Source organism: Melanaphis sacchari, unplaced genomic scaffold (genome assembly GCF_002803265.2).
Source record: "Melanaphis sacchari strain LSU unplaced genomic scaffold, SCAv2.0 Contig28_pilon_pilon, whole genome shotgun sequence".
NCBI lineage: Eukaryota > Metazoa > Arthropoda > Insecta > Hemiptera > Aphididae > Melanaphis > Melanaphis sacchari.
In genome coordinates, this window is record NW_020271162.1 from 1875228 (window position 1) to 1889143 (window position 13916).

The 13916-nt window shown below is 28.8% G+C and overlaps 1 protein-coding gene across 1 annotated transcript in view; it reads left to right on the forward strand.

The window, feature by feature from the left end:
* The window catches only part of LOC112595590, a 50096-nt gene extending 45636 nt beyond the window's left edge, over positions 1-4460 (forward strand). Inside the window, exons 13-15 of the mRNA XM_025340853.1 lie at positions 189-935; positions 1782-2112; positions 3301-4460. Of these exons, the coding sequence (XP_025196638.1) occupies positions 189-935; positions 1782-2112; positions 3301-4367 (2145 nt within the window). The 3' untranslated portion in view covers positions 4368-4460. The remainder of the gene's footprint in view (positions 1-188; positions 936-1781; positions 2113-3300) is intronic.
* The last annotated feature ends 9456 nt before the right edge of the window (positions 4461-13916 follow it).

The window sequence follows — 13916 nt, forward strand, 5'->3', positions numbered from 1 at the left end:
GAAAAGTTCGAAATAAAAAATATATTTGATCTTGAACAATCTTTATCCTATATAAGTTGCCAGGATTGTGGTGTAGCAATTTAATAAGCTACATATCTTATAGGAGTGTAGTGTAGAGAGGGGTGCTTGTTGGTTTCTAACAAGACATATGATATTATAAACGCAACGTGTCTTTGTGTTCTATGCAGGTATGCGTACCGATCGTAGATGACATGGACGACGAGGAATTACTTGATGGTGAACTGGACAAACGAGGAGATGCCGAAGGAACAACCGCTGCGGTGGACAACCTTCTCCTGTGGCGACAGTGTTTACGCCCACCGTGTGGTGGCGTGGACGCAGATCGGGACAGGGACGACGTTCGGTTGCGGTACGGTTACGACGACGACGGCAACCAGGACGACCACAGTGCTTATGTGGCCGTTGGCTCGTGGCCGAGGCGTCGTCGTCGGGGTCAGTGCGCGACCGCGGTGGTGGACGACGGCGATGTGGACGACGACGACGACGACGACGAAGACGGCGCACCCACGACGGTGTGGCCGTCGGTCGTCCAGCATTGTCTGCCCAACGGCGTGGCCAGTGATAAACGCATGCCGCACCAGCAGCACCGTCGACGGCGTGGTGACGCTTGCGGTCGGTTGCGCGTCACCCTGGACCCGGCGCGTCTGAGGCGCGGTACTCGAGTATCAGCTGTGTGCCACAGCCTCCGTCGATTGTTGGCCCGGGAATGGGTGCGTGACGGCGACGAAGACGGCTTAAGCCAAGAGGACGACATCGAATACAGACGGAGTCGAGTGTACGTCATGTGTGAAGCGGCAGAGGATCAACGAGACAATAACGACGAAGACCGAAGCGGTAGCGGTGTTGGTACCGGAAATAATGGCAATACTCGACGTCGACGTCGACGGCGCCGTGTTACCATTCGAGTGTCTTTGGTACGTATTGTTTAACGGCATACGAGAGCCTTGTATCACGATTGACCGGAATCCTTAATAGAAAATTGCGACTATTATTCAAAATAATTGGAAAAATGAAATATATATTTATAAAACGGGACTATTTAAGGAACAGCGGTTTTTAACGAAATCGATTTTGTTGTTTTTATGTTATACAAAAAAATAATAACCTTAGATCTTAGATATGAAATTCAAAAAATATTTCAACTTTTTTTATACGTTTATTAGCTTGACGATTTAATAGGTACAACGGTGCTTATAAGTTATAAGTTATTCTTTTACCAATTTAAAAATATACAATATACATATAGGCTCTTTTAATTCAAATTTAAAAGAAAAATATTAATTTTAAGTATTGTTTTTAAAATCAAAAAATTCATCTTCAGATCAATAAAAACTATAAGGTTTAAATTGTAAAATTATTCTCAATTAGGCTTTTACATAATTATAGGTCGGCATAAATACGCAAACAGGTTTTAAATGAAAATAACCGTTTTTGGTCTAGATAGCTTTAAATTATGTAATATATATCTCATTTCGTAGGTAATAATGATAATAATATGGTATAGTATATACTATATATATTATATAGTCATATACTCATATCATAGTATTATAATAACCTTGTGGTCGTCAGTAAATTAAATAGGTATATAGGTGCGTGGTTTTAAAATTAAGTTTTCCCAACGTATTTATTATCCTTAATATCAACGGTTATGAGCAACCGAATGATATCTTAAATTTTCTATTGTCATGTTTGAACATCCGCGAATACATCCAGTATTGGAAATCTGAATTATTTATTTATTGCGTGTATCTTTTTAGGCGGCCGTGTCGGACAAACAACGATGGATCACGGCAACGGGGATAGAGGAAGACGACGTCGATGTCGCAACGATCGTAGGACGGGCCGTCCAAACGCTTTACAAACGACTCAACAGCGGTACTGTTGGCGGATCGACAGCGGCTTCAACGAAAAAAGTTCAATCGATTGGTCATCGTCTTCGCCCTACACTGAACAGCGGTGTCGACGATTATGACGACGCGGCGGCTCTAGCGTTCTTGACGGCCGCCGTAGTTGACGTCGTCCTCGGAGGTGGCACGACGGCTGAATCGCATTCGACGCCAGTTCCGGCGTCTGATTCTTCAAAAGATGGTAAGTGTTCGCGTTAAACGATATTCAACTCATCGGTTATGAGGCGGGCGTGTTTTGGCGTTGTGTTTTTGAGTAATCCTTCTTTTTGTGTATATAATTTATAAACCTATTGTTTGTGCGATATTATTATCGTTCATGCATTTAGGGATCATCAGGTAGAAATATATGAATTAGCGACCAATTAATAACTGACACGGTTGAGTGCGTAAGAATTTATGTTAGGGAACGAAATGGTAGAGAAAGAAAAAAGAGAAAAAGTTGTAAAATATAGTGTGTGTATGGTTAAATAAAAAAATATGGTACAATAAAATGAATTGTAATTAATCTTGATAACATAAACCTATATAGTTGTATTAAACTCGTGGTCGAGTACGGAAATGAAATGAAAAAACGTGTAGTAAATCATTCATGTTTAAGTACTATAGTAAAACTTCGGTTAACCATCACCGTCGGGACCGCGGGATCATGGAAGTTAACAGTCGTTTTGCAATAAACGTAAACATTTTACAACGTGTACCTATTACAATTACAAAAGTAGGCTAAAATAAATATATGTTTACAAATAAACATAATAAATATTATGTATACACATTACACATATACATACACATATATGTACTAACTATACTAAATAATCCGTCATCATCTCCTTTTGTGTCTTCAAGACTCGCGCTTTTTGAGTGACAACATTCCGTTTTTACGGGGAAGTAAGACATGCGTTGTATTTGGGAAAGCTTTTTATATTTCGATGACAGATAACAGAGACTGACGGTTAATCGAAGTTTTATAGTATTAACGCGATCGAGTAATCAGTATTTTTCTCTCATTTACTTGGTTACTGTATTTTTGACGGTAGAGTTGTGTGGAAAGCGTTCAACATTAGTTTATTGGTCTATGATTAGGTGTGTTTAGTTATTTCTATTACTAGTTTGTTTGTTTGTTTACACATTTAACAATTATTTACATAATTATCGTATAAATTAAAAATATATAGTTAAGTAAACACAACGATTTGTGATCGAGTAACATATAAATATATAGGCCACCAAAATACGCTCATTTCTTATGCGGTCGTAGATGATTATGTGGACTTTCGCACGTCATCAAATGTCGTCGCAAATGACTGGTGGTCATTCCCATCACCAGACGTTCAACAACAACACTAATACCGGAATTGTGCTTTTACAGATTACCGACATTACTACTACTATTATTGGACGGTTGGCGTGGCCTGCGGAGCGTTGGCCACTGTGTTGGCGATCGCGGTGTTCCTGTTGCTACGTTTCCGGAGCAGCGCCAGGAGGAAGTCGAACGGTGGACAAACGACGTCGGACTCGTCTTCAGCTGTCGTAGACCCTTCGGTGCCCGGTGGCGACAGTCTGATGTTGTCGTTGGTGCGGCGACAAAACGAGGAAAACCTCAAGCGCCTGGTGACCGGCGGAAACCGGATCGCCGTGACGGCCGCCGGCGGTGACTACGGCGGAAGTGGCTGTGGACGCAATAACTTGTCGGCGGGATCGTCTCTGAGCTGTTCGCGTGTAAGCATCGTTCACCCGTTGTGCAACGTCACCTCGGCCGATGACGGATCTGCACTGGAATTGCACGGAAAACAGCATCTGAACGGTGGCACCGACGCCGACGGAATGAACGTCGATGACGAAAAGAGCGGAGAGAAAACGAACGTAGCAATGCCGCCAGTAGCTGCCGTTAGATCTGTGGCTGCAGCGGTTCCTCGACAACAACAACAACAACAGCCGCAGCAGCAGCAGAAGCAACAGCAACAACAGCGGCCGTTGGCTGTAGCAGCGCCGCAGCCGTTATTGTTATGCAAAAAGACATTGAACGTTGACAACGAACAACGGAGACAACTACAACTGATGCAACAACAACAACAATTGTTACACCAACAACAGCAACAGCAGCAACTCCAGCAGCAGCAGCAACAACAACAACAACAACAACATCAATTACCGGTACACCAGCAACAACATATGCAGCAACAGCAAGTAACGGCGCAACAGTACAACCGTCGCAATCGCGGAGACGTTCACAATCAACAAGTACTGCCCAACCAGCAGCAACAGTATCACAACCAACAGCAGCAACAACATTATACGGCGGCGTCATTGTTGCACTCGAATCTGATCAATAATAACAGCAACAATAACAACAACAACAACAACAACAACAATAACCGTATCTCGGAAGACGGTAACGACGAGACTGCTTCACCGTCATTGACCGTTTTAGTGTAAAAAGGTATCGACCTTATTAAAACACCAACTTTTTTAAAAGAAAAAAAAAGTTTTTTATGTTTACAAATCATCGATGATTAATAATTTACCTGTAGTCATTATGTATAATATATATAAATATATATTTATTATATAATGTGTAATACTCGTAGGTGTACTAATTTTTTTTTTATTATTTTTTATTATTATTATTATTATTATTATTACTATTATAATCCTTATTATTATCATAGTTATTAGTATGTTTAATTTCTTAATTATTTTTTTTGTTTTTTTTTTTTTTTAATAACTACCGGCGGTACGCTTGCCATTTACTATATACGTATACGTCGCGTCATGTATGTTAGCCCGCAAGCGTGTGTGTTTGGACTTCTCTCTCTCTCACACTCCTACGCAAGACGCAAGCCTAACTATACATATATTGTACGAGGACCACGATTAAACCACGTTTATTATATTTTTTACTGATTATTATTATTATTATTAATTATTATTATTATTTTTATTATTATTATTATCATTATTATTATTAATATGAATTTTTTTTTTAAATTTGTATTATTGTCTACAGGCATGATAATAACGACGATTTTTTTCTCCGAACAACAGTTCATATTTGTATATATATATATGTGTATATTGTACGCCTCGCTATGCACGTGCGTCGCGTGTTTGTATCAATTAAATTGTAAGATTTGCAACAAATATATTCTATTCGTTGGACAATAAGTGCGTTATTACATTATTGTCGTTTAGTATTTACCCGTTTCATGTATCTACTTGCTTCTCTATGTTGTAATATATAATAGTATAGACGCACATCATTTAAACTCTCATTTTATGAAAATTTGCAAAAACTTAAAAAATAATATCGTAGGTTACAAAATATGGTGTTGGTTAAATCGAAGAATCTTTTATTTCCTTGTCAACGTGATTGTGTACCTATTTTGCCTATAGATTACACCATGTTAAAACGTATTTGAACAAAAATATATTTTATATTTTATAATTATTATAATTGTACTTAAATTATATAATAATTATGTGAATATTATGTATTATTTAACTAAAGCATAACAAGTACAGTTATTTTTAAATAAAAATGTTTAACTGGTTTTTTTAGTATTTTAAAGCTATATGTTTAGTGAATCTTAAAATTGACTCTGACAGATATATAGCTCAGTGTAATTGGTCTTACACTCATCGATAGTTTTATGTTTTAAAATATGTATTTTTGTAGCTTTCTGTCTTTAATTTCAAAAATAATAACAATTAAATAATATGTTAAGTCATATAAGTAATTTTAATTTAGTAAAATTGTTAATGACCCCGCATCCATTGTTACTTTACTAATTTACTATAACTACCACATTAAAGTAATAAACTGAACCAACATCTATTATTTGACTGAAAATAGTTTTGGAATAAAACAAATACAACATAGCACTTATAATACAATATTTTATTAAAAACTTTATTTTAGAATTTGAATTCATAAAATAAAAATGTATTGTTTTCATATAAGCATAATTGAAATTTTGCAAGATAAAAACCAAAGAGGGAAAAGTAAGAAAAATAGCGCTACTATACAGTACCTAGTTATTGATTATTATGGTTATTTAACTTATCATTAGATATAAATATGGTATAATCTATAGACAATAACACAAAATTAATTAAATTGTTTTTGAACATTTAATTGTGTACCTATAAGAGTATAATAATATAAACGATTATTAGTTTTTTGTGTAACACAAAAATAAAACAAAATTAATCTTATTAAAAACTAGTTTTGCATAAAAATTAATGTTTTTTTTTCAATTTCTTATTTTTCCCGATTATTTAAAAAAAAATGATAGAAGTTTTTAATTTCAAAGTCTACTATATTATAATATGACATTACACAGTTTGTAATGAGATTAAAATAGGGTAAACGAAATAGACGGGGAAAATAATTTATTATTTTAACAAAGTAATTTAATAACATTATAATTTATAATTACAAATATATTTATATAAAGTTAAATTTAATACCATAAACTTGTTTTAATATTTTTAGCTTACTACATGTATTTAGTCGTTTTAGTCTTTTAATCAGATGTAGCTAATTAGGTAAAGAGAAAAACAATAGGCCCGATTTTTAAATTACAGATGTTTAAAGTTATATGATATTAGTGTCTTCGATTCAATTGTAATACATTCCTACTAAACAAATACTTGCCGTCATAATTATAAAAACACAAATAAAAATAAGGATTTAACAACAAAACTTAGTTTTTGAATTATATTTATATTCTTTCAAATTTTAAAATAAATTGTTTTCTGCAATATTATAGTCTTAATTTTGTTCAAGTTTTAAAAAAGTATTGATACGAATACGAAATTGCTCGTTTACAGTAATGGAGGCTGCGCCGGAGTTCAGTGATATGCTGCAACTTAATGTAGTTTAACGCAATCTTAGTAATCATTCTACCAATCACAGGTTATCCAACAAAGACGACTATTAACTGAGAGTACCTACTGCGGTACTAAAGATAACAGATTTCTGATCTATCGTAATAATTAAGACAACCAAAAATAATCAATATTATTTCAAAAACCAGATAGATTAATGTGATATCAGAATCAGATTTAAGTTGTATATTTATTCGACATAGTGGTTTTTGGTCGATATACGTGATAATAACGGTTGTTCTAAGATTCATACAAGCGAGATTGCTGTAATTCAGATTTATAATAGATTTTATGCATACATTTTCAAAAGATTTTATGTTATTTTTAAGTTTATTTACAATTGAGTGAAATATTGAGTATCATTTTAATCCGGAATGTTATTGCCTTGTTAAGATTTATAAACTGTAAAATGGAAAGTGTTCAATTTAAGGTTTGTTTAAAAGCGTTTAAATTTGAATTGCTTTGTAAACGTGTAAATTATTTTATAGTTAAAAATCCATAATGTTTTTTTATGATATCTAATAAGATTTTAAAATATAATATGAGATTTTTTTATTTGTCGTTTTTTTACTAGAATTAAAGAAAGCGGTTTAGAGTTAAATTCCATCAATTTTAACTACAAATTTTAATGGCATTGTTTTTTTAATAATTTCTTAACAAAAGATTTTTGTTATTTTGTTATAATTTCAAAAACATTAGTTGTATAATAATAAAAATTTCAAAATATTTGGAATAATATGAAGTATATTAAATTTACATAAGCACTATTTTTAAATTAATATTTTAAGTTTTAACTTTTGATTTTTGAAATATGGTTTGGGCGCGTGTTGTAGTGGACGTACCAGATTTTTCTTATGTTAAACGAGGAGTTCTGTTGCTGATTTGGATTAAAATAAAAAGTATGTTAAATGTAAAAATTTATATTTTTTTAAATACCCAACACCTAACAAATAGTTATGAAGTTTTTATTTTATAATATTCATCATAATTGATATTTGTAAGTACATAGTATACAAACATTACAGCATAATACTGATGTTTGTTCCTATTAAATGTAATTTTAGAATACAAACAGAACGATTTCATTAACTCTCCTCTTTACCCAATCATAGGAAAATAGGGACGGGTGACTCAGTAGGCTGGATGTATGACCCAATGGCAACGGCTATAATTTACATTGATAACGTTCTACGACAATAACTATTTCCATGACAACGAACATTACCGGCCGACACCCGTCAAGTCTAGCCACCAACCATTCCGAAAGACAAAGTAAAATAATTATTCATGAAAGGATTTCGTTCTAAAAATAGTAAAATTAACATTCAACTTTGAATTTGATGTCTGTATTTTTTCCTCACTTATCAAACAACATTCGTTTTGACCAGACAAAAACAACTTTCTACGACTGAATTTATTGTAGTCCATTTTACAAGATAGTCGCATTTTACACATTGTACCTTGATTGCCTATACGCTACGCCGTTATTAAAAAAGTTTTAAATAATATTTATAGGTAGGGTATTATAAATGAATATATATGTTTACATTTATCTAAACGATTCTGGAAGGAATAGATAACAATTTATAATTGTTAAATGTACTAATACAGTAGATATTATAAATAGTAAAATACTTACTGATAATATTGTATGCTAACTAGCTTCTGTATTGAAAATTATATTACTAATTAATACAGAAATTAATTATTAGTCCAAAAATGAATAATTGAAATTTTGTAAACTTATTTTTTTAATATTTAAATCTAAAAAATATTACAAATAGTACTTATAATAAATAAACAATACAAATCTATGAAACTTTATGAAGAATTTTTATTAAATGTTCAAACATTTTGACCCAACGAAAATATTATGTTTAAAGCAAAAATGAAAATGTCAAATAAATTAAATAGCTTAAATATATTGAAAATTACACCAATTATTATAAAAAATATCAACATACATATTTAGTGAAAATTTTAAATATGTACAGTTTTTTTTTTTTTTTATTATAACAAAATTGTGTGTAAAACTTTCGATTTTTTTTATTCCTCGTTATTTTGAAAAATACTTAAAGAACTTTTAATATTGACCTTCCAATAGTATCAACTTGATTCAATTTATTACCAGAAAAAATATTAAAATTTAAAACTAAAGCATTTATTCTACTATGAATTGTGTAACGCATAGTATACAAAAAAAAAGGTGGAAAATAGGTAACTATTCTAATATAGTTATCAATCCTAACTAGTTATTAAGTAGATAATAGTAATTTATGAAAAATAATAAATTAAGAATAACTTTTAATTTACTTATAATGTATGAGTATTGAACAAATAGTTTCCCGTTTTAAAATATATTTTACACAATTTTTGAATTATCAATTAAATTAATAAACATTTTTTATTACTTAAAAAAAACTAAAAACTAATTTAACTTTAGTTCAGATAATGATAATTGCTCATTAAATTATAAATTTACCAAAGATAAATATATAAATATATATATTATACATATTATATTATTAAAATAGTTATCATTTTGATAACATAATATTATTTTTATTAATTTGAATTATTTATTTTAGTTTTAACATTTTTTATATAAATCATAAACGTATGAAGTAATTAACGTTTTAAGCATTAATGGTGTAAGTTATATCTTGTAACCATTTACATTATTGGCAGCTTATTTTTATTTTTTAATCAAGTTGTCAACGTTATATATAAATATATATTTTTGGCTATACAATTATAGCCGTTAAATTATAAAGTACATTTTTTCTACCTCTTGTGACTTGCTAATATAATTTAAAAAATTAAATTGTTGGCGAGAAAAGTAAAAAGCTAAAATTAATCATAGTCAAAAATGTTGTATAGGTATATAGTATAATTTTTATTCATAAATTATATAAATTATATATAATTTGATTTATATCGTTTGTTTGCAATGGCGTAACTGTGGGTGGCAAGGTTAGATTTTTTGAGATGGGGCAAAGGTATAATTTTGTCCTCCTTTAGATATGCCAACAGTCGAAATGACTGAATGTGAAATTAATTTTTTTAATTATCACAATTATTTTTTCATAACTTTTTTTTTAATTCAATTAAATTCAATCGTTTCTTTTATTCTAACATTTTATTATTATTATTTTTAACATTTAATAATAATTTATACTATTAATTATTTTTTTTTTCATTCTTATTTTCTTTTTAGTTTAATTAAAATTATTATTATACATATATAGTTTGGTATTATTTACTTTTATAAAATTAAAATTACACACATTAATTAAATAAAAGTACTCAATACGATTTACTTGTAAAAATCATAAGCAGCTTGACTCTAGTCTAAGTTATGAAATTTACGTAAAAATGATTAGTTTTATATAATATCTAAGGACAAGATATTAAAATATATTAAATAATTAATGATGTGTGTAATACCTGAAAAAAAATATATTCAAATATAATATATATATATATTGGAAAATTCAAAGTAAAAAAAAAAATTGAATTAAATATAAATTCAAAAAATTATAAATATGGTGAAAATCTAAGATAGTCAGTTTTAAAATAAGACTTTTCTATACCACAAATTTATACAATTATAATTTATTAAAAACATCTTATATTTACACTAAAATTTTATTCTAAGTGAGTAGTGTTGACTGATGAAGATTTAATGTAAACATTAGTTATAAGTTGAAATAATAACGTACACTTATGGCCTTCGTTATACTAAGGACTGTGTTAATTAATTATAATTATTACAAGTAATACAGTTAATTTAATTGCATGATAGTAATAATTAACGATTTTTACTGAGACAATTTTATTATAATACATTGTTTTCTGGATTATACAAAATATTAGAGATTAAAATAATTAAAACTCTGACGTATAGGTAGTAGGTACCTATTTATTTCTACTAATGTTTTGTGTAGTTATTTAATTATAAAAGAATTAAGAGATAATTTTTAACATGGGATTATTGAAGTATAATTAAAATAAATTACCCCCATAATTAAATATGGTAATTTATAGCATGTAGTACTTATTTTGTTTTTCAATATATTTAATATTTATTGGGTTACTTAAAAACTTGATAGTTTTTTTTTTTTTTTAATCTTTCATTAATTATCACATTAGTTTCCAATCAAATATTAATACTATACATATTTATCAAAAATTAATAATTTTTCAACTCTATAACCCTTCCCTACATACTTTCTTGATATTCATTGTAATAGGCACATTTTAGCGCATGTTATATAAGTGATTCAGAAATGATAAAAATGTTTGAATTATCTTTAATTTATATTTACACCTTAAATCATATTGTTAAATTATATACATAATTTGAGTACTATTATGTTTTTGTATTCAAAATACTATACTATAAATTATAATATTATCATTTCATATCAATTTAAAAAATGTATGGCCAGCTAAAAAGTTCTATTAGAATGAACATTACTCGAATATTAAATGCACTTACGTGTCTACATACATTATATTAATGAATCTATTGTGGTTATCAACTAATAAATTATTAATTAACTATTAACTATATTATTACTTCTTTATTATTATACTATATGGATTTTATATCTTACAAAAATGTTTATTTCAGTAATATTTAAATTAATAATGTGGTTTCAATCATCGAAATGTGATAATTTTTGTTGTTATTTATAGTAGAAACATTATAATGCTTAAATAATTAATAACTTTAGATAAACCTCTTAAATTTACTTGTATTAATATTTATATTTATTTTGGTAAGTGTTTTGTTTTTATAAAAATCTAAAAATGTCTAAATGCTCAGATTAAATTTCGGGACAGAACTATAATTTTTTAAAATTATACGATAAGCCCCCCAAAAATTAGTTTACATGATGCTGCAATTCGATTAAATGTTTTTCATTTTACATTGAATAGGATTTTTAAAGATTGTTAACGATTAAACGGACAACAACTGTGAAAAGATGACATGGTCAAATCCGCCGAAGTGACTGGCAGCTTCATCAAAGACCTCTGCACTTTCAAGAAACTAGCTTTCTCCTTGGTGGCAGTAACCTTTATTCTATCACCCCCTGATTCTGGCGGCATATAAGAAAGTTACATGTCTTGCGTTTCATTGTCTCAAATATGTGTGAACTCCTACGAGACCATATAATGTGAATCGTCCTTTTCATTAGCGATAAAAGATTTTTAATGAAAGTAACTACTATCAGCGTACGAAAATCTGACCGTTATTTATTTATTATAATTAAACTATACACAACATGATACGTCAGTATATCATTATTATTATTACAGAAAAAATGTAATGTTTTTGGTTCATTACCCGTGGTGTTAGAGGCTTAAAATTTGAACCATATATTTTTATTTAATAGTTTCATATAAAGTACATATTTAGAAGACGAATTTCATCCCACTTTATTCCCAGCTATTTCAATAGTTGTAATCTGCTGTTTTTTTAGATTCCTAATTTTCAACTCTAACGAAAAATATATTTTTTCAATAATTACAATATTGTTTGTCTGCACTTTTGTAGCTAAAAATGTTTGCCCTGTAATGAGAAATATTAATAATTTTATATTTTTTTCCAAAAGGGAGAAATTAAAGTTTTGATTACTATTTATGTTTTTGTACGAATTCTGTATGTATCATAACACTTTTAATACATTATTTGCCTGCATTATTTCGATTAAAAATTTCTAATTTTTTCTAAAAACCCAATTTATATTTTGGTGAACTTTTGATAATCTGATTTTTAGGTTTTATTTTTGAAAATGTTTCTAATCAAGGCTATAACACGCAATCTGCTCATATTGCGTAATTAGAAATTTAAATCTGCGAGAAATATGTGATTTAATTGTTTATTATTAAATTTATGGACAATGCCGAACGTATAAACGTAATATAAACGTATGTAAAATGTGGCAAATATCATTTATGCTTCTTAAAAACGATTTTAAAGTTCTTTGATGTTGTTGTTAGTGTTAGTCGGTTAACAGTCGCTGAAAATAATTATTAAGTAACTAATTTTATAGTTTTATAGATACAACACTGGTCATTACAAAATTTGTAGACATAAAATCTATTAATAACATTTACGATAACTGAAATTTGACTTCATTTTTCTCAAGACGTTTGTTATTAACAAATTTAAAATATGATTTTCTAAATTATGACTAAATATATTCAAAATTTAGTGGAATAAATTTTAAGTTTCTTAATGTTTACTATCGATATTTTTATAAACTGTATATCACTTAACCTGTGACATTATCTTAAAGCTTAGCTTGTTAATAATTTTATATAAACACACGTAACACACCTTTCACCACTTTATGGGATTAACTATCAATCATAAAAGTTATAACATTTAAAAACTCTATTAATTTTATGTATATCAAGAATCTGTATTGGTAGTGACATAGTATTACAGGAAATGTATGCAAATCAAACTTAAAAATAAAAAAAGAAATCATTAAAAGAAATAAATATAAAAAATTCTATCACCTAATTTTTAAGTTATTTATTTAATAGCTACATCAGATTTTTTTAAACTACTTTTATTTATTTATAAATTATATGGGTGAATAGAATCTAAAACATTCGTTCTTTGAAATTATTTATAAGTAAAAATATATTATAATTCACAGCATATTCACCGCGTTGTTGAATTAATTTCAACAAACTGAATATAATATAATAATTGTATTGCTATATATTGAATATAAAATCTCAAATTTCATTATCGTACATGAACCTCAATATTGGTTTAGTGACGGCAATGACTAATATATAAATATATAATATTATAATTTAAAATGTATAATTAATAATATGATCTTACTTTTTATTTTAATCTACTTAATTATATATACATTACTGTTATTAGTGAATAAATGATAAAATAAAATAATATTATTATAAAAATTATTAATTATGTATGTGAATACTTACTATTTATAAAAAAACATTTGTAATCCTGGGTTGTTTAGAATTATGTCCTAATATTCCAGAAATGAAATTTCTGAGAATTTTCGACATTTTTTATGTAATTTTTGAAAACAAATT